The 18,630-nt window shown below is 43.3% G+C and overlaps 1 protein-coding gene across 6 annotated transcripts in view; it reads right to left on the reverse strand.

Moving 5' to 3' along the window:
- Nucleotides 1-18,630, reverse strand: part of PLEKHG1 (pleckstrin homology and RhoGEF domain containing G1) — a 248,937-nt gene that overhangs the window by 147,573 nt on the left and 82,734 nt on the right. Inside the window, exon 1 of one of the 6 annotated variants that reach the window (XM_033235069.1) lies at nucleotides 10,472-12,688. The exons of 3 other annotated variants lie outside the window; for them this stretch is intronic. In XM_033235069.1, coding sequence (XP_033090960.1) covers nucleotides 10,472-10,550 — 79 coding nt within the window. In that variant the 5' untranslated portion in view covers nucleotides 10,551-12,688. Of the gene's footprint in view, nucleotides 1-7,334; nucleotides 7,551-10,471; nucleotides 12,689-18,630 lie in introns of those variants that run through there. 2 more of the 6 variants (XM_033235071.1, XM_033235070.1) reach the window with 2 other exon arrangements.

The following is an 18,630-nucleotide window of genomic DNA, read 5'->3' on the forward strand; positions in this document are numbered from 1 at the left end:
CTACTTGAGAAAAATAAGGCACTGAGAGATGAAATAATTTTCAAAGTCACACAACTAGTAAGGAGTGAAACTGGCATTTGAACCTAGACAGTCTAAGTCTGGGACTGGAACTCTTACTCTGTATGCTATAATAATTTCCAGTAGCAGAGTCCTGCATGCTAGAACAGGGACGGCCCCCACCTAACAACTAATGGCAGACATAAAACAGAACATTCTGCCATGTTCATTGGCAAAGGCTCTTATAAACTAGATCTGTGCTACATGTCTTTGAATGAATCACAGTCAAGGATTCAAAGCCTCCCATGTAAACTCCCAGAAGCATATACAAAGATGAAGATGAGGGAAGTAATAACTATATACAAAGCCTATACCAACTTGGCTGGGAATGACATCTAAACTATCATGCGACACAGCTTCCATTCTCTTGAAGCGCTGTTTGCATCTTTTGCCATTTTGCCCTGCCTCTCGAGCTAGTCACGAGGTCCCTGCATCCCGACCTGGGCCACTCATGGCTGTGCATTCCTCTCGTAGCCTTGTGCAAAGGAGACACTCCAGAGATGCTGCTGTATGATTTATGAATGTAACAACATGGGCCATATATGCTTTCCCAAAGGCTGGGCTTCGAGCTGGCTCTGGAAGAAGGTGATGGGTGAGGATGTGCAGAGACGGGGTGAGAAAGCAGCTAAGTGTTGGAGAAGAGAGCCAGGCCAGGAGAGACGAAACACATGAGGGAGTGGTTAGCCTGAACCAAGCAGCTGTGCTGCAGTCTGACCAAAGAGAGGGTGGTTAGTGATGCAGGACCTCAGAGTCTATCCCAGGGAATTCAGAGATTATTCCAATGGCAATTTGAATCACTGGCTGATCATACAAAGGGAAGAAGAAAGCCACTGTGGGCTTTGTTTGCTGACATAAGAGCTTCCAAGTCCCAGAGTTAGAATGATCAGAGAGAAGCCAAAAGTTGAGAAGCAACTTCCAGGAAGTAGAGAGACACCAAATAAGTCATACATAGGTTTTTTGTTTGTTTGTTTGTTTGTCAATTTTTCGAGACAGAGTCCTGCTCTGTCACCCAGGCTGGAGTGCAGTGGTGTGATCTTGGCTCACTGCAACCTCTGCCTCCCAGGTTCAAGTGATTCTCCTGTCTCAGCCTCCCAAGTAGCTGGGACTACAGGTGCGCACCACCACACCCAGCTAATTTTTGTATTTTTAGTAGAGACGGAGTTTCACTATGTTGGCCAGGCTGGTTTCAAACTCCTGACCTCAGGTGATCCTAACGCAGGAACAGTTCCCTGAGGTCTACAGATCAAGTCCAAGCTCCTTATCTTGGCATTTAGGGCCTTCTATGTTCTGACCTGGAACTTCAGCCATATGGACATCTCAACCCCCACATGTCATTTGCTTTCATTCCTCTGCGCCTTTGCTCATTGCTAGCGCCTGCCCTTGGATGGCCTTTCCACTGTTTTCGACACAGAGAAATCTCCAACGCACTCACTCTGACAGTATAACTAATTAATTTCAGTTTGACTTAGTAGAAACTTCATAAGTTAAAAGAGACTGAGTGTGTGACAAAAGCAAATATTTACTTTCTCTTGGCCCAAATTTCAGAGTTGAAAGTATCCTCAATGGTTTGGAAGGCTCCACTCAAATTCTACTTACTGGGGAAACTCTATATCTCCCTTAAAATTAGCATTTTTTCCCTCTGATATTCATTAGTACTTATTTAATTCTGCCTATTCATATTATACTTGTAGCATTTCTTTAAATTTGTCTTCTCTAGATCACAAATGCTTTTTTGAGGTCAAGGACAAGCCTTAGGAAAAATTCTTTTCTTTCCAGCATGCCATTAGTTTTCCACATAGCAGCTGCTCAGTGAATATTTATTGAGTCATTAGCCCATGATCATATTATTCTAATTATTATAAGAGGCTTTTATCAAATGATAATTACATAGTTAATTATGAAGAAATACGGGAAAAGAGTTGTATTATTGATCTGAAGTAAAATAAGAGTATGCGAGTCTATTAAATTCCATCAGAAAAGAGTGACAGATACACTAAACTATTTTAAACCATTATAGTCATTACCATTATTTATAAAATGGGGTTAATTTTGAGTTTACAAACATAAAATACTTTCAGTACATAAAGACAACAAACATTAAGTTGTGATGTGCAATTTCTGTCTTTATTTTACTCATACCTGAAGTTGTTAGGCCTTATATGGGGTGAGGTTAAAAATTCCTCACCCCATATAAACAGTGACTTCAGTTGGGATTGACAGATGCCTAACCAGGCTTCCTCAAACTGCTCCCAGGCCTCGCAAAGGAAACGGGCCATGTCCCAGCTAGACAGGAACCTGGATCCACCCCTCGTCTCTTGTTCCTTCAAGCCTAGGCTGGAAGTGAATGAGGAAATAGAGTTCGGGTAGAACATATAGTGGTTCAGTCATATTCTCTCCAATGGCTCCCCAAAACTTTTCCCAAGTCCTCAGTAAATATTCGGTGATTAACTGATTTTATCATCTGACATTTCTCCCAACATAATTGTTGAAAAAGAAAGTTGGCTGAGATTTACAACGACCTCTTCTCACAAGGTGGGTGGTTGGACTTGGGAAGGAATGAGAACCATTCTATTGATAGAAGAAGAGGCTCTTCCCCAGCCGACATAATGACGGAAACGGTGGTTTAGAAAAAATCTTAAAAATTGCTCAGAGATGATTATAGGCTGTCATTAAGAAATGAGGAAGGAAGGGCTTTCTTTTCGACTACAGGGTGTACAGCTCTACAGACAGAAATTATTATTTTATATTTAGGCCAACGGCAGTCCGTAGGCCTTTGAAATGTAAAAAGCAATAATAACTTAAGTATCTGGTTTGGCTTGCAAAGCATCAAGACAGATTACACAGGCCATATATAAGAACCAGGCTCTGTCCTTTATAACGTCTTGTATTTCAGGTTTCTGAAGTCACTGCTATATTCGCTGTGTGCCTACTCTGTGTAGGACACCCGCCATGGTGGATTTAGAGAGTATCAGGCCATAGAGATCTAACTGGGTTCATCATCCAGATGAGGGAGGACTATGGGGAAAGTGAACAATGCATGCGCTGGGTTGCAGAAGAGCAACACAGCCCACAGGCCGTTCAGGTGTTCATGGGAGGCAGGGATCTGTGAGCTGAAGCAGCTTCCCAAAAGCAGGAGAACAGAATTCCTGAAATCACACAGGCATGAAAATAACCATGATTCCACTCAACAAACCAAATAACTTGTTTGCAACATAAAATGTGCAAATGTTTGTTCCTGATTAGATCTTTGAGAGAGTGCATGGGAAATCATCTCCAGTAAAGACATCCTACAGTAATTTTAACTCCTAATCCAGGGTTTCATTTTGCACCCTTCCTCTCACATCCTCCACACCTTTTGAAATAGCTGAAGCCCAGGAACGGCATGTTTTAGTGTGCTGAATGGCAGACTACTCATATACAAATATATGCATGCTTACTTCACTTGGAGACAGAACCATTAGAGAATTATAGTTACATTTGATATTTGGAGGTAAAATCTATGAATTACTGAAATAAACCTTTGTGTTCCATTTCCTTACTCTAGTGAGGTGTGAAAAGGCTTCTTGAAGTAGTAGCAGCTTCTGTTTTGGCTTGACTGCTGTCAGTTCCTGAGTCCAGCACTGAGAAAGAGTAACCATGTTGGTGGGGTCAAGATTTGGTGCAGCGTATGCCCCTTGGGTGATGGGTGCACCAGGATCCCACAAATCTCCACTAAAGAACTTACTCATGTAACCAAATACCACCCATACCCCCAATGACTTATGGAAAAATAAAATTAAAAAAACATAAAAATTCCAAAATAAAATAAAATAAACAAAACAGCACTTATGAATCTAAAGGACCTATCTCAAGTCACACTGTTGAGCATCCAGGAGACTCCCACCACCCTCAGTAATAAACACCAACAGAAGGTCACTAAAGGCAGGAACTAGCCATTGTCAGATTTCCTGAGTTCACTTTTGACATGGCACAGTAAAATGCTTATATTATTCAACACATGACCATTTTATATTTACCAATTCTATGGAGTGGGAAACAATTGCAACTATAAATTTTTATGTCAAAAGAGAATATTATCCCAGAGAATAAAGAACTAAAGCTCAAAGACCATATTACTTCTTCTTCTTCTTCTTTTTTTTTTTTTGAGACAGAGTTTCGTTCTTGTTGCCCAGGCTGGAGTGCAATGGCACAGTCTCAGCTCACTGCAACCTCTGCCTCCTGGGTTCAAGCGATTCTCCTGCCTCAGCCTCCTGAGTAGCTGGCATTTCAGGCATGTGCCACCATGTACGGCTAATCTTTTGTATTTAGTAGAAACAGGGTTTCACCATGTTGGTCAGGCTGGTCTCAAACTCCTGACCTCAGGTGACCCACCCACTTCGGCCTTCCAAAGTGCTGGGATTACAGGCGTGAGCCACCATACCCAGCCAAAATCTGTTTTCTCATACCTAAAAGTAAAACCTTAAGAATCATCCATCTGTCCATCTTAGGATAAATCTGTTAAGTATTTATTCTATGCCAGGGCCTACACTAATTGTTAGCGACAAAAAGATTTTTTTAACAAAGATTAACATATGGCTCCTGCCTTTAAAGAACTAACTGAAAATAAATACCGTCCTAAGAGTCTCTTCACACTTAAGTTGTATTTAAATAACTTAAATATAAAAATACCAATAGATTGAAAAATACTTAAAGGATTTCATGACCAGGTTGGAAATTAAAGTGTATTAAAAGGAGAGATAATGAAATAAAAGGGAATTAGACCATTTCATTAGTCATAAGAAATGAACTTCCAATATGGATGGGTCTTGAAAATATTGAGTGAAAAAAGTCAAACAGAAAAGGATAAATATTAGATAATTCCACTCATACAAAATATCTAGTAAATTCCCAGAGGAAAATGGGCAAATTCATACAGACAGAAAATAGATTAGAAGTTATTAAAGACAGGACAAGAGGAGAACAGAGTTACTGCTTATTGGTTATAGAATTTTTGTTTGGGGTGATAAAAAATTATAAAAAATACCGGTGATGGATGCATAACATTGTGAATACAATGCCACTGAATTGTACACTTAAAATGGTTAAAATAGCAAATTTTATGTTATATATATTTTCCCACACTTTAAAAAGTAAATAATGTAATATACTAAAAACCATTGAATTGTACACTTTAAATGGTAAATTGTGTGAATTATATCTCTTTTTTTTTTTTTTTTTGAGACGGAGATTCGTTCTGTCGCTCAGGCTGGAGTGCAGTGGCCGGATCTCGGCTCACTGCAAGCTCCGCCTCCCGGGTTCACGCCATTCTCCTGCCTCAGCCTCCCGAGTAGCTGGGACTACAGGCGCCCGCCACCTCGCCCGGCTAGTTTTTTGTATTTTTTAGTAGAGACGGGGTTTCACCGTGTTCGCCAGGATGGTCTCGATCTCCTGACCTCGTGATCCGCCCGTCTCGGCCTCCCAAAGTGCTGGGATTACAGGCTTGAGCCACCGCGCCCGGCCTGAATTATATCTCAATACACTGGTTTTTAAAAAATCTTTTACATGTTAGCATAGTTTTTACTATGTTTTTACTTTGTTACCTTGCAAAGCTCTGAATATTGTTACAGAAATTTGTCAAATTTTTCAGGAGAGTATGAGACAAGAGAGAAAATGTTAGATTAAATGGTTGGGCTTGGTGGCTTATGCCTGTAATCCCAAAGAGAGAAGGCCTCTTTGGGAGTTCAAGGCAGGTGGGTCACCTGAGGTCAGGAGTTCAAGACTAGCCTGGCCAATATGGTGAAGCTCTGTCTCTACCAAAAATACAAAAATTAGCTGGGCATGGTGGAGCGTGCCTGTAATGCCAGCTACTCAGGAGGCTGAGGTATGAGAATCACTTGCACCCGGGAGGCGGAGGTTGCAGTGAGCCAAGATCACACCACTGCACTCCAGCCTGGGTGACAAAGTGAGACTCCATCTCAAAAAAGAAAAGAAAAGAAAATGTAAGATTAAGAGTCTGGGACATGTGATTCCAGGCCTGCTTTGCCACTTCATTGGTTGTGGTGCCTGAAGCTCAATAATCAACTTCCCTGGGCTCTGTTTTCTCATCTGAGAAGCAAAGGAGCAAAATCAGGTGATTAATTTTTTAAATACTGTGATTAGCACTTCTTACTGAATGCCTAGGTTTTACAAATAATCACTCATCTTTTGGCAGTTTAGAACATAGAACAGCCTTGTCTCTTTCGGATACCTGGTTAAATGACAAATTTACTACCTTGCAATGAATATTTATCAGGCTATTTTCAAAAGAGTTTCTTGGCCGGACTCTTCTTGAATATAGTCAGCCTGAAAAGTATGGCTGGAAACCACTGTCCAAACAAAACAGATGATAACATTTGCTTTTTACACCTCTTAAAAGTAGATTAGCTACAGACCAGAGCATGAGACTGCCTAAAAAAATGTGTAGTATATATTTGCTTGCAATACCTATTTATTGAAAGGCAACAACACTTGCGTTTACTCCCTAGGAAACTCTCAAGGCGTGGAGTCAGATGAGAGCATGGAGGGGCAGCAGGCCAGCTACAACAGCCCCTGGGAGTCTATGACTTCTGGGCTCAGACTTGCTTCCTCAGCTGGCACTGCATTCCTCCCATGGGTTGATCATCGGCAAGACCAAAGAGTTCCCTTCTAGTAAGTATCATTAAGGAGTCCAAGGTCCAGACAGAAAAGAACGAGGTCAGGTATTTCCAAAGTATTTCATTCTAATGAAAATTTATTTCAGAAAAAGGCCATAATAACCCTTTGAACTAAGTTAACAAGAAAGCTACATTTTTGTCACTAGTTCTATTGTTGCCTCAAAACAATAGTAACAAAACAGAAAATAAATAGAATTACTGGGAAAAAGCAGAAATTAAGTACTCTCCCCATCTCCCATTCCAGACATAATAAAGTGATGTGATTTAGACTAAAATTTGCCAAAAGCCAGTACACCTTACTAGGCAAACACAAATACCACAGAACAAAAATTCCATCTTAAAATAACAGCTCTGGAAAAAAAGAAGGTAGTAATAATCTTCTACTATGTGACTACTGAAGGTACTATGTGACTACTGAAGTCTGATAGGCAAGGAAAATAGACCTCCCACAAGTAAAATTAGTCACAATTTATGATAACCCGAGAAGAAAAACAGATTCTGGATTTGTCAATTCCATTTGAAGGTGGAGAAAAGCTTATAAGCTCATGATCACCCTCTGGACCCTTTACAAAGGGCCACACAGCCACATCAAGCTGTCAAACATACCCTGAATTGGAATTCCATCTTGGCTCGGTGGGATAACAAGTTTTGACTCAGCCCTTCGAGGAGAGCTTCGATTCCTCCATCCTCTGACCAGAGCCCCCACCATGGCTGCTGGCAGCATGCTCCCCGGGTCGCCGTGGTCCTGCCTTGGTGGGTGGGGGGGCCCGGTCAGGCTGTCACCGCAGGAGAATCATGTTCTCCTTGCAGGTGCTACACCCAAGCCTGACAGGTCTGGGCAGTTCCTCCCACCCTCATCTCCCGCCCACATTCTCATCCTTCTTGCGTTGTCAGACCTCCCTCAGGAGGCTCAGGGAAAGAAAGCTTGGAGGTGAGACAAGAGAAAAACAGACAACAGCAAAAATAAAAATGCAGAATAGGAATAAAGTCAATCAACTGAAAAGAATGGCCAATATTATAAAAGCAGTCTCCTTTATATGAGGGATCATTTTTGATGCTTCTTTTTTTACTTAAAGTCTAATTTTTCAACAAGCAAAAATGACCATATGTGGGAGGGCTGAGGCAGGGCATGTACCTGCGTACCTATTTCTCTTTTCTCAGACTATGTTCCTTGCTAAATTGGAAGAGCTTTCAGGCAATTGTTTTTCCAAAGAGAACTATATTCTACATAAGCGGAATTTGTTTACAATATAAGAAAAATATTTCTAACGTTTGGAGTGTTCACAGAATTACACTGGCATTTGAGAATGAGGAAAGTTGGTTAAGAGATTTAATAAAAATCCCAATCAAGTAAACTCTCAAAGACTTTAAAAAGATGAATCGAATCCAATGACCGAGTTAGCTCTCCTATGGAGCCCAGGTAGAGGTGCCTCATCCTGACCAGCTGGTGCCTGTGCTGTGCTCATATAGGACACTGCTCACATGTGCCCCCTACTGGTCAGATGCCAGGGACACACTGGGCAGTGACCAATGACTGCATTAAAGCAGGGGGAGGAGCAAGTAGCTCTAGAAAGTTCTGGGCTCCCTTGGCCATCTCTGTAAGCTATATTCTTTCAGCCTAGGTGGTAGAAGTCGAGATTGAATTAGCTGTAGGCTGCCTGAGAGGTTCTGGTATTGTTTACTGTTGTTATGACTTTTATGGGTTACACAGATGGAATGATCCATGCCTGATTTCACTCTTTTTCTCCCCTTCCCTAGTTACATCTTATTTAATTTAATAAGATCAAGATAGTTTCTGCAGGAAGTGGGCAAATTCCCCAAATCACCTAAAACTGATCACATTTAAATAAAACTACAATTTACCAAAGAAAGAGTATTTCGAGGATACACACCTTACATATTCATTTTGTTGACATTTACCTTATTATTTTGACCTTTCCAAAATTCAGAAAACCTTTGGTATCACTGTGGTCAGAGGGAAAGTTGAAATGCAGGATGGGATTTTAAAATGGTAGAAGAGTAGGAAGCTATTGGCTCTATTCTCTCCACACCCCAATCTCAGGGCGGGATTCCTGCAGCACCATCTTGGAGGGGCAGCCCTTGATGAGAGGCATGTGTCCTGGGCCTCCTTGTGGGGTGCCTCTCTTTCCTCACTGGAGTGGGATTCCTTCTCCACGTCTGCCACAGAGGGCTGAGCTGGGCTCTGATGGGTTCAGGGGAGAGCTGCTCAGGGGCAAAACCACCTACTCTCTAGGGAAAAGGGCAAAGAGGCCTTCAAAATCTCTGTTCCTGTTACACCCAGAGTCAATAAGACAGGCTGAAGCTGTCTTCTGCTGGGGTCACGCCCTGTGGGAGTGGGATGGCATCAGGGAAGAGAGCAGGGGAGCCCAGTGCTCAAGTGTGGGGTTTGGTCTTGTCTTGAAGAGGGGGTTAAGGAGAGATCTTGAGGAATGACCCAGTGTCACTCACTGGGGACAGGATCAGGAGGCGGGAACACAGCTGTGCATTCACCTGGAACCATCTCTTTGGAACTTCGTGTTCCACTGTAGGAGACCGCGTGGCTGAGAATTAGGAGTGGTATGGAGTTGAAGAGAGCCTCTATCAAGACGAGCAGAAGGCAACTTTGACCCTATCCTTAGGGTGAGGTGGCAGGGAAAACGCAGCAATGCTGAACGCACACACGTGCTTCCTTAACCGGACCTGCTGTGGGTGAACCACACCTTTCCCGGAGATGCAAAGGGAAGCAGCTCAACAGCGAGCCCATGAAGTCATTTCCCCCCGAAACCTGTCTTATTATAAGATACACCCCCCTGCCCCCACCATGAAAAGGGACACACTGAAAAAAGAAACACATCTAAAGGACGCAGTATTGAGGCTACTAAAAATCTACTAACACCCTCCAAATGGAGCTCTTCTTGGAGGCCTCGATCATTACTGCTGCCACAGATCCAAAAATCCCCATCCCCCGTGGGCCAATCAGAAGTCCAAGGGGAGACACAGGGTGGGCCAGAACCGTTTTGGAAGCACAGCAAACTGCCCAAATTCAGCCACTGAGACCCCTGCACAGCTGCTGCCATCAGCCACCAGACAGGATATGGAGGTATGTGAGAAAGTAGGCGGATGGAGCTGGTTGAAATTTCAAATACAAGTCCCCAACCCCGCACCTGAATTTCCCACCTAGGGGAACCTCCTTTGTGCATTCGTCATTCCCTGAACAGCCAATCACAGTACTTTTCGCACTCTGTTGAGATGATTTACTTGTTAGAGTTTGCCTCATGCAATTATCTATCCCCAAGCCTTGGGGGGCACTTAAGGGGTTGCAGATTCCCAGGACTTGCTCTGAAATGGCTGTTCTATGAGGTCTAAGACAGTGCCAGGGAGCCTGCATTTTCTAAAGCTTTCCACATTTGCTCACATTGTCAGCCTGGATCTGATCCAAGGATAGTATGAAGATGCCAATTTACTGGCCTGAGGGCTTCTGAAAGTCACGGATCACAGCCTTCTTTGTGCCCAGTATAGCGTATGTACCCAGCACATACATTGCTGGGTGAAGAGAGTCCTGGAGGCTAGGGACATCTACCCGTGGTCTCCACCCGAGGAGGCTGCCTGATACTTTTATCCTTCCATGAAACCCACTGCTTGCCACTGCCCTTGCCACCACCCTGGCTGCAGGTGCCACACCATAGGATCGCCTCATCTTACCTCCACCCCAGGCCCCCTCAATATTCCCATATTTCACTCACCTGTGATGCTTTGGCCCAGAATACGATTTGTCCAAGCAACAGTTTCCTGCCTCTTCCACCCCACCAAGAATGGCTCCATCTTTCCTTCAGACGTCCTATGCCCTGGATACTAGCGCAGAGCAGTCCGTGCGTCAACTCAGGGTTCAAGTTGAACAGCATCATTGAACACTCTGTCATCCTTAGTTTGCCAGTTATAGCAGGTGGGTGCACAGTGTCCAAGGTTTCCCCCAACAGGAAGCTGAGCGATGACCGTGACTGCAGTGGGAACGTGGTCAGGAAGAGGAAGAAGGGTAATGTCCTGCCTGGGAGGTCAGCGCCACCCTTCCACACACACACACGTGCTTCCTTCACCGGACCTGCTGTGGGTGAACCACACCTTCCCCCGAGATGCAAAGGGAAGCAGCTCAACACTGAGCCCATGAAGTCATTTCCCTCCCAAACCTGTCTTATTGTAATATACAACCCCTCTCCTCTCATGAAGAGGGACACACTGAGAAAGGAAACACATCTAGAAAACCAGAATCATCCTGAAGGCTGGTTTAAAGGCCAGCATGGCTCACAACAAACTTTCATTCATGGGTGTTTGTTGCTAATGTCCTACTGTGACAAGTTGACAACTATCCTCTAAATTTCATAAACATAAATACTGTCCCCATCTGCCCTCTACAGAGGATGAGGCTGAATTGGGCCTTGTGTTTCTCTGGAGTCTCTTAGGGTCTAATGTGGTTCTGAGCACACAGAACACATGCTAATTGAAGTAATGTGTGTCAAGCTGTGATGATGATGTTGTCAACTGTTAAGATGCGCACAAAGCCATCAGCATTAAGTATGCTATCCAACTCTGTAGCAAATACTTGACCTCGTACTATAATGTCAGGGAGGAGTCTTGGGGTGAGGGTGGTGCTGTGTGTGGCATGTTTCAACCTCACTCCTGATGTTCTCTCCATCTGGGTGGTCCTCCAGGAGCTCCTGGTCTCTCTTTAACCCCCATATGCCTCTCTTGGGGACAGGACTCAGGAATTAGACTGGCATGCATAGGAAGGGAAAACTGGGCAGGCATGATCTGGATGCACTCCTGCTTTCAGGGCACAGAGCTGCCCACGAGTAGCACCCGCTTTGTCTCCCCCTTGCAGGTGCAACGTCTGCTCCTGTGTGTGAAGGGCTGCTCAGGTCAGCCTGTCACCTAGGAATGTTCCAATTCTGAGTTCGGTACTAAGACGCCTACAGGCCCAGACATGAGACATAATCTCCAATGTCAGCTTATTAGCAATAAAGGTGAGAATTTAGTCTTCCTCTGCCTTCCTGCTTGGTTTCAAATTCTCAACGTGGGCAGAACCTGGCTGGGTGACGAGGGTCTTCACTGCCCTTTCCCCAAGCCTCCATGTCTGGTGGGCTGGCTCAGGGACATGGCACTTGAGAAACAAAATGATCCTCAGAGATGGTGGCTTCTGACAGATGTGGCACGGTGGGTGTGGGCCCACTGGTTTCTCATGCGGCCACTCGCAGCACGGTATTTTGTGCCACAGTTCGCTTCTGCAGTCTTGCAGGTGGCCTTTATCGTGGCCTGGTAAGCAGCTTTAGTGCACTTTTTACTTTGGCAGCTGACTCAGCTGCTGACAACTTTGCCACAGGTGGTGGCTCTTTCTGGAGTGTCGTTGGGCCTACCAGCACAAGGTCCGGACATGCAGGCTCAGGCCTCAGCAAGGTGGTCTTAGCCTAACTGTGGGAGAAGGGGGGATTTAGGGAGCAGGCATCAGGCTTGCCCCTCACCAGATATACTGAGGCAGAGTCAACTGTAGGAAAAGCAGAGTCTTTATGTTAATAGGTTTTTTTAGCATCAAGGGTGGAGCCATATTGCAAAGCAGCATGCTCTGTGCACACTGCAAAATGGGATTTAGCTTGAAAGGATCACTGCCTGGCCCATTCAGCTGTACTTCATCAGCTGCTGCAAATTCCGTTCTGTACTCAAGGCCGAAAAGAAATTGGGGAGTGGCAAAGTTTGGGTTCAGGAAGCTCATTCACAGGTTTCAGGGTCTCCCTGCACTACAGGGCCTCAAGTTGGCTCCGGATCGCTGGGTTCTCTCAGACACCACCGGGACTCTGCTCCGGGCTGCATTTAGGGAAGGATAGCTGTGCAAAGCTAACTACTCCAGGGGATGGGGAAAAAAGGTTTTCTAAATTTGGAGGATGTAGAGCCATCTATGTATATAGAATTCTCAATACAAAGAACATGGAGGAAATTCTACAACTCTTTTTTATTTTATTTTATTTTTTGATTGTTACATATATTTATTATTGTTATTTATTTTTCCAAATTTTTTTTTTCTTTTTTTATTTTTTATTATACTTTAAGTTCTAGGGTACATGTGCATAACGTTTATATCATGTATAACTCCCCAATGCAATCCCTCCCTCCTCCCCCCTCCCCATGATAGGCCCCAGTGTGTGATGTTCCCCTTCCCGAGTCCAAGTGATCTCATTGTTCAGTTCCCACCTATGAGTGAGAACATGCGGTGTTTGGTTTTCTCTTCTTGTGATAGTTTGCTAAGAATGATGGTTTCCAGCTGCATCCATGTCCCTACAAAGGACGCAAACTCATCCTTTTTTATGGCTGCATAGTATTCCATGGTGTATATGTGCCACATTTTCTTAATCCAGTCTGTCACAGATGGACATTTGGGTTGATTCCAAGTCTTTGCTATTGTAAATAGTGCCGCAATAAACATACGTGTGCATGTGTCTTTGTAGTAGAGTAATTTATAATCCTTGGGTATATACCCAGTAGTGGGATGGCTGGGTCATATGGTACATCTAGTTCTAGATCCTTGAGGAATCGCCATACTGTTTTCCATAATGGTTGAACTAGTTTACAATCCCACCAACAGTGTAAAAGTGTTCCTATTTCTCCACATCCTCTCCAACATCTATTGTTTCCTGACTTCTTAATGATTGCCATTCTAACTGGTGTGAGATGGTATCTCATTGTGGTTTTGATTTGCATTTCTCTGATGGCGAGTGATGACGAGCATTTTTTCATGTGTCTGTTGGCTGTATGGATGTCTTCTTTTGAGAAATGTCTGTTCATATCCTTTCCCCACTTTTTGATGGGGTTGTTTGTTTTTTTCTTGTATATTTGTTTGAGTTCTTTGTAGATTCTGGATATTAGCCCTTTGTCAGATGAGTAGGTTGCAAAAATTTTCTCCCATTCTGTAGGTTGCCTGTTCACTCTGATGGTAGTTTCTTTTGCTGTGCAAAAGCTCTTTAGTTTAATGAGATCCCATTTGTCAATTTTGGCTTTTGCTGCCGTTGCTTTTGGTGTTTTAGACATGAAGTCCTTGCCCATGCCTATGTCCTGAATGGTACTACCTAGATTTTCTTCTAGGGTTTTTATGGTATTAGGTCTAACATTTAAGTCTCTAATCCATCTTGAATTAATTTTCGTATAAGGGGTAAGGAAAGGATCCAGTTTCAGCTTTCTACTTGTGGCTAGCCAATTTTCCCAGCACCATTTATTAAATAGGGAATCCTTTCCCCATTTCTTGTTTTTGTCAGGTTTGTCAAAGATCAGATGGCTGTAGATGTGTGGTATTATTTCTGAGGACTCTGTTCTGTTCCACTGGTCTATTTCTCTGTTGTGGTACCAGTACCATGCTGTTTTGGTTACTGTAGCCTTGTAGTATAGTTGAAGTCAGGTAGCGTGACGCCTCCAGCTTTGTCCTTTTGACCTAGGATTGTCTTGGCAATGCGGGCTTTTTTGGTTCCATATGAACTTTAAAGCAGTTTTTTCCAATTCTGTGAAGAAACTCATTGGTAGCTTGATGGGGATGGCATTGAATCTATAAATAACCTTGGGCAGTATGGCCATTTTCACGATATTGATTCTTCCTATCCATGAGCATGGTATGTTCTTCCATTTGTTTGTGTCCTCTTTGATTTCACTGAGCAGTGGTTTGTAGTTCTCCTTGAAGAGGTCCTTTACATCCCTTGTAAGCTGGATTCCTAGGTATTTTATTCTCTTTGAAGCAATTGTGAATGGAAGTTCATTCCTGACTTGGCTCTCTGCTTGTCTGTTACTGGTGTATAAGAATGCTTGTGATTTTTGCACATTAATTTTGTATCCTGAGACTTTGCTGAAGTTGCTTATCAGCTTAAGGAGATTTTGGGCTGAGACGATGGGGTTTTCTAAATATACAATCATGTCATCTGCAAACAGGGACAATTTGACTTCTTCTTTTCCTAACTGGATACCCTTGATTTCTTTCTCTTGCCTGATTGCCCTAGCCAGAACTTCCAACACTATGTTGAATAGGAGTGGTGAGAGAGGGCATCCCTGTCTTGTGCCAGTTTTCAAAGGGAATTTTTCCAGTTTTTGCCCATTCAGTATGATATTAGCTGTGGGTTTGTCGTAAATAGCTCTTATTATTTTGAGGTACGTTCCATCAATACCGAATTTATTGAGCGTTTTTAGCATAAAGGGCTGTTGAATTTTGTCAAAAGCCTTTTCTGCATCTATTGAGATAATCATGTGGTTCTTGTCTTTGGTTCTGTTTATATGCTGGATTACGTTTATTGATTTGCGAATGTTGAACCAGCCTTGCATCCCAGGGATGAAGCCCACTTGATCATGGTGGATAAGCTTTTTGATGTGCTGCTGAATCCGGTTTGCCAGTATTTTATTGAGAATTTTTGCATCGATGTTCATCAGGGATATGGTCTAAAATTCTCTTTTTTGTTGTGTCTCTGCCAGGCTTTGGTATCAGGATGATGTTGGCCTCATAAAATGAGTTAGGGAGGATTCCCTCTTTTTCTATTGATTGAAATAGTTTCAGAAGGAATGGTACCAGCTCCTCCTTGTACCTCTGGTAGAATTCAGCTGTGAATCCATCTGGTCCTGGACTTTTTTTCGTGGGTAGGCTATTAATTGTTGCCTCAATTTCAGAGCCTGTTATTGGTCTATTCAGGGATTCAACTTCTTCCTGGTTCAGTCTTGGGAGAGTGTAAGTGTCCAGGAAATTATCCATTTCTTCTAGATTTTCTAGTCGATTTGCGTAGAGGCATTTATAGTATTCTCTGATGGTTGTTTGTATTTCTGTGGGGTCGGTGGTGATATCCCCTTTATCATTTTTTATTGCGTCTATTTGATTCCTCTCTCTTTTCTTCTTTATTAGTCTTGCTAGCGGTCTGTCAATTTTGTTGATCTTTTCAAAAAACCAACTCCTGGATTCATTGATTTTTTGGAGGGTTTTTTGTGACTCTATCTCCTTCAGTTCTGCTCTGATCTTAGTTATTTCTTGCCTTCTGCTAGCTTTTGAATGTGTTTGCTCTTGCCTCTCTAGTTCTTTTAATTGTGATGTTAAAGTGTCAATTTTAGATCTTTCCTGCTTTCTCTTGTGGGCATTTAGTGCTATAAATTTCCCTCTACACACTGCTTTAAATGTGTCCCAGAGATTCTGGTATGTTGTATCTTTGTTCTCATTGGTTTCAAAGAACATCTTTATTTCTGCTTTCATTTCGTTATGTACCCAGTAGTCATTCAGGAGCAGGTTGTTCAGTTTCCATGTAGTTGAGCGGTTTTGATTGAGTTTCTTAGTCCTGAGTTCTAGTTTGATTGCACTGTGGTCTGAGAGACAGTTTGTTATAATTTCTGTTCTTGTACATTTGCTGAGGAGTGCTTTACTTCCAATTATGTGGTCAATTTTGGAATAAGTGCGATGTGGTGCTGAGAAGAATGTATATTCTGTTGATTTGGGGTGGAGAGTTCTATAGATGTCTATTAGGTCTGCTTGGTGCAGAGATGAGTTCAATTCCTGGATATCCTTGTTAACTTTCTGTCTCGTTGATCTGTCTAATGTTGACAGTGGAGTGTTGAAATCTCCCATTATTATTGTATGGGAGTCTAAGTCTCTTTGTAGGTCTCTAAGGACTTGCTTTATGAATCTGGGTGCTCCTGTATTGGGTGCATATATTTAGGAGAGTTAGCTCTTCCTGTTGAATTGATCCCTTTACCATTATGTAATGGCCTTCTTTGTCTCTTTTGATCTTTGATGGTTTAAAGTCTGTTTTATCAGAGACTAGGATTGCAACCCCTGCTTTTTTTTGTTCTCCATTTGCTTGGTAGATCTTTCTCCATCCTTTATTTTGAGCCTATGTATGTCTCTGCATGTGAGATGGGTCTCCTGAATACAGCAGACTGATGGGTCTTGACTCTTTATCCAGTTTGCCAGTCTGTGTCTTTTAATTGGAGCATTTAGTCCATTACATTTAAGGTTAATATTGTTATGTGTGAACTTGATCCTGTCATTATGATATTAACTGGTTATTTTGCTCATTAGTTGATGCAGTTTCTTCCTAGCCTCGATGGTCTTTACATTTTGGCATGTTTTTGCAATGGCTGGTACCGGTTGTTCCTTTCCATGTTTAGGGCTTCCTTCAGGGTCTCTTGTAAGGCAGGCCTGGTGGTGACAAAATCTCTAAGCATTTGCTTATCTGTAAAGGATTTTATTTCTCCTTCACTGATGAAACTTAGTTTGGCTGGATATGAAATTCTGGGTTGAAAATTCTTTTCTTTAAGAACGTTGAATATTGGCCCCCACTCTCTTCTGGCTTGTAGAGTTTCTGCCGAGAGATCTGCTGTTAGTCTGATGGGCTTCCCTTTGTGGGTAACCCGACCTTTCTCTCTGGCTGCCCTTAAGATTTTTTCCTTCATTTCAACTTTGGTGAATCTGGCAATTATGTGTCTTGGAGTTGCTCTTCTGGAGGAGTATCTTTGTGGCGTTCTCTGTATTCCTGAATTTGAATGTTGGCCTGCCCTACTAGGTTGGGGAAGTTCTCCTGGATGATAACCTGAAGAGTGTTTTCCAACTTGGTTCCATTTTCCCCCTCACTTTCAGGCACCCCAATCAGACGTAGATTTGGTCTTTTTACATAATCCCATACTTCTTGCAGGCTTTGTTCATTTCTTTTTCTTCTTTTTTCTTTTGGTTTCTCTTCTCGCTTCATTTCATTCATTTGATCCTCAATCGCTGATACTCTTTCTTCCAGTTGATCGAGTCGGTTACTGAAGCTTGTGCATTTGTCACGTATTTCTCGTGTCATGGTTTTCATCTCTGTCATTTCGTTTATGATCTTCTCTGCATTAATTAGTCTAGCTGTCAATTCTTCCACTTTTTTTTCAAGATTTTTAGTTTCTTTGCGCTGGGTACGTAATTCCTCCTTTAGCTCTGAGAAGTTTGATGGACTGAAGCCTTCTTCTCTCATCTCGTCAAAGTCATTCTCTGACCAGCTTTGATCCGTTGCTGGCGATGGGCTGCGCTCCTTTGCAGGGGGAGATGCGCTCTTATTTTTTGAATTTCCAGCTTTTCTGCCCTGCTTTTTCCCCATCTTTGTGGTTTTATCTGTCTCTGGTCTTTGATGATGGTGACGTACTGATGGGGTTTTGGTATAGGTGTCCTTCCTGTTTGATAGTTTTCCGTCTGACAGTCAGAAGGACTGTCTGTTGGTCTGTTGGAGATTCCTTGAGGTCCACTCCAGACCCTGTTTGCCTGGGTATCAGCAGCAGAGGTTGCCAAAGATAGAATATTGCTGAGCAGCGAGTGTACCTGTCTGATTCTTCCTTTGGAAGTTTCCTCTCAGGGATGACTCCACCCTGTGAGGTGTGGGGTGTCAGACTGCCCCTAGTGGGGGATGTCTCCCAGCTAGGCTACTCAGGGGTCAGGGACCCACCTGAGCAGGCAGTCTGTCCGTTCTCGGATCTCAACCTCCGTGTTGGGAGATCCATGGCTCTCCCCAAAGCTGTCAGACAGAGTCGTTCGCCTCTGCACCGCCCCCGCTGCTTTCCCTATTGGACCTCAGCTGTGGGCTGTCCCCAGAGGTGGAGTCTACAGAGACAGGCAGGTTTCCTTGAGCTGCTGTGAGCTCCACCCAGTTCGAGCTTCCCAGCGGCTTTGTTTACCTACTTAAGCCTCAGCAATGGCGGGCGCCCCTCCCCCAGCCTCGCTGCTGCCTTGCGGATAGATCGCCGCAGACGGCTGTGTTAGCAGTGAGGGAGGCTCCGTGGGCGTGGGACCCTCCCGGCCAGGTGTGGGATATATTCTCCTGGTGTGCCTGTTTCCTTAAAGCGCAGTATTGGGGTGGGAGTTACGCGATTTTCCAGGTGTATG

This window comes from Trachypithecus francoisi, unplaced genomic scaffold (assembly GCF_009764315.1).
Source record: "Trachypithecus francoisi isolate TF-2019V2 unplaced genomic scaffold, Tfra_2.0 Lachesis_group15, whole genome shotgun sequence".
NCBI lineage: Eukaryota > Metazoa > Chordata > Mammalia > Primates > Cercopithecidae > Trachypithecus > Trachypithecus francoisi.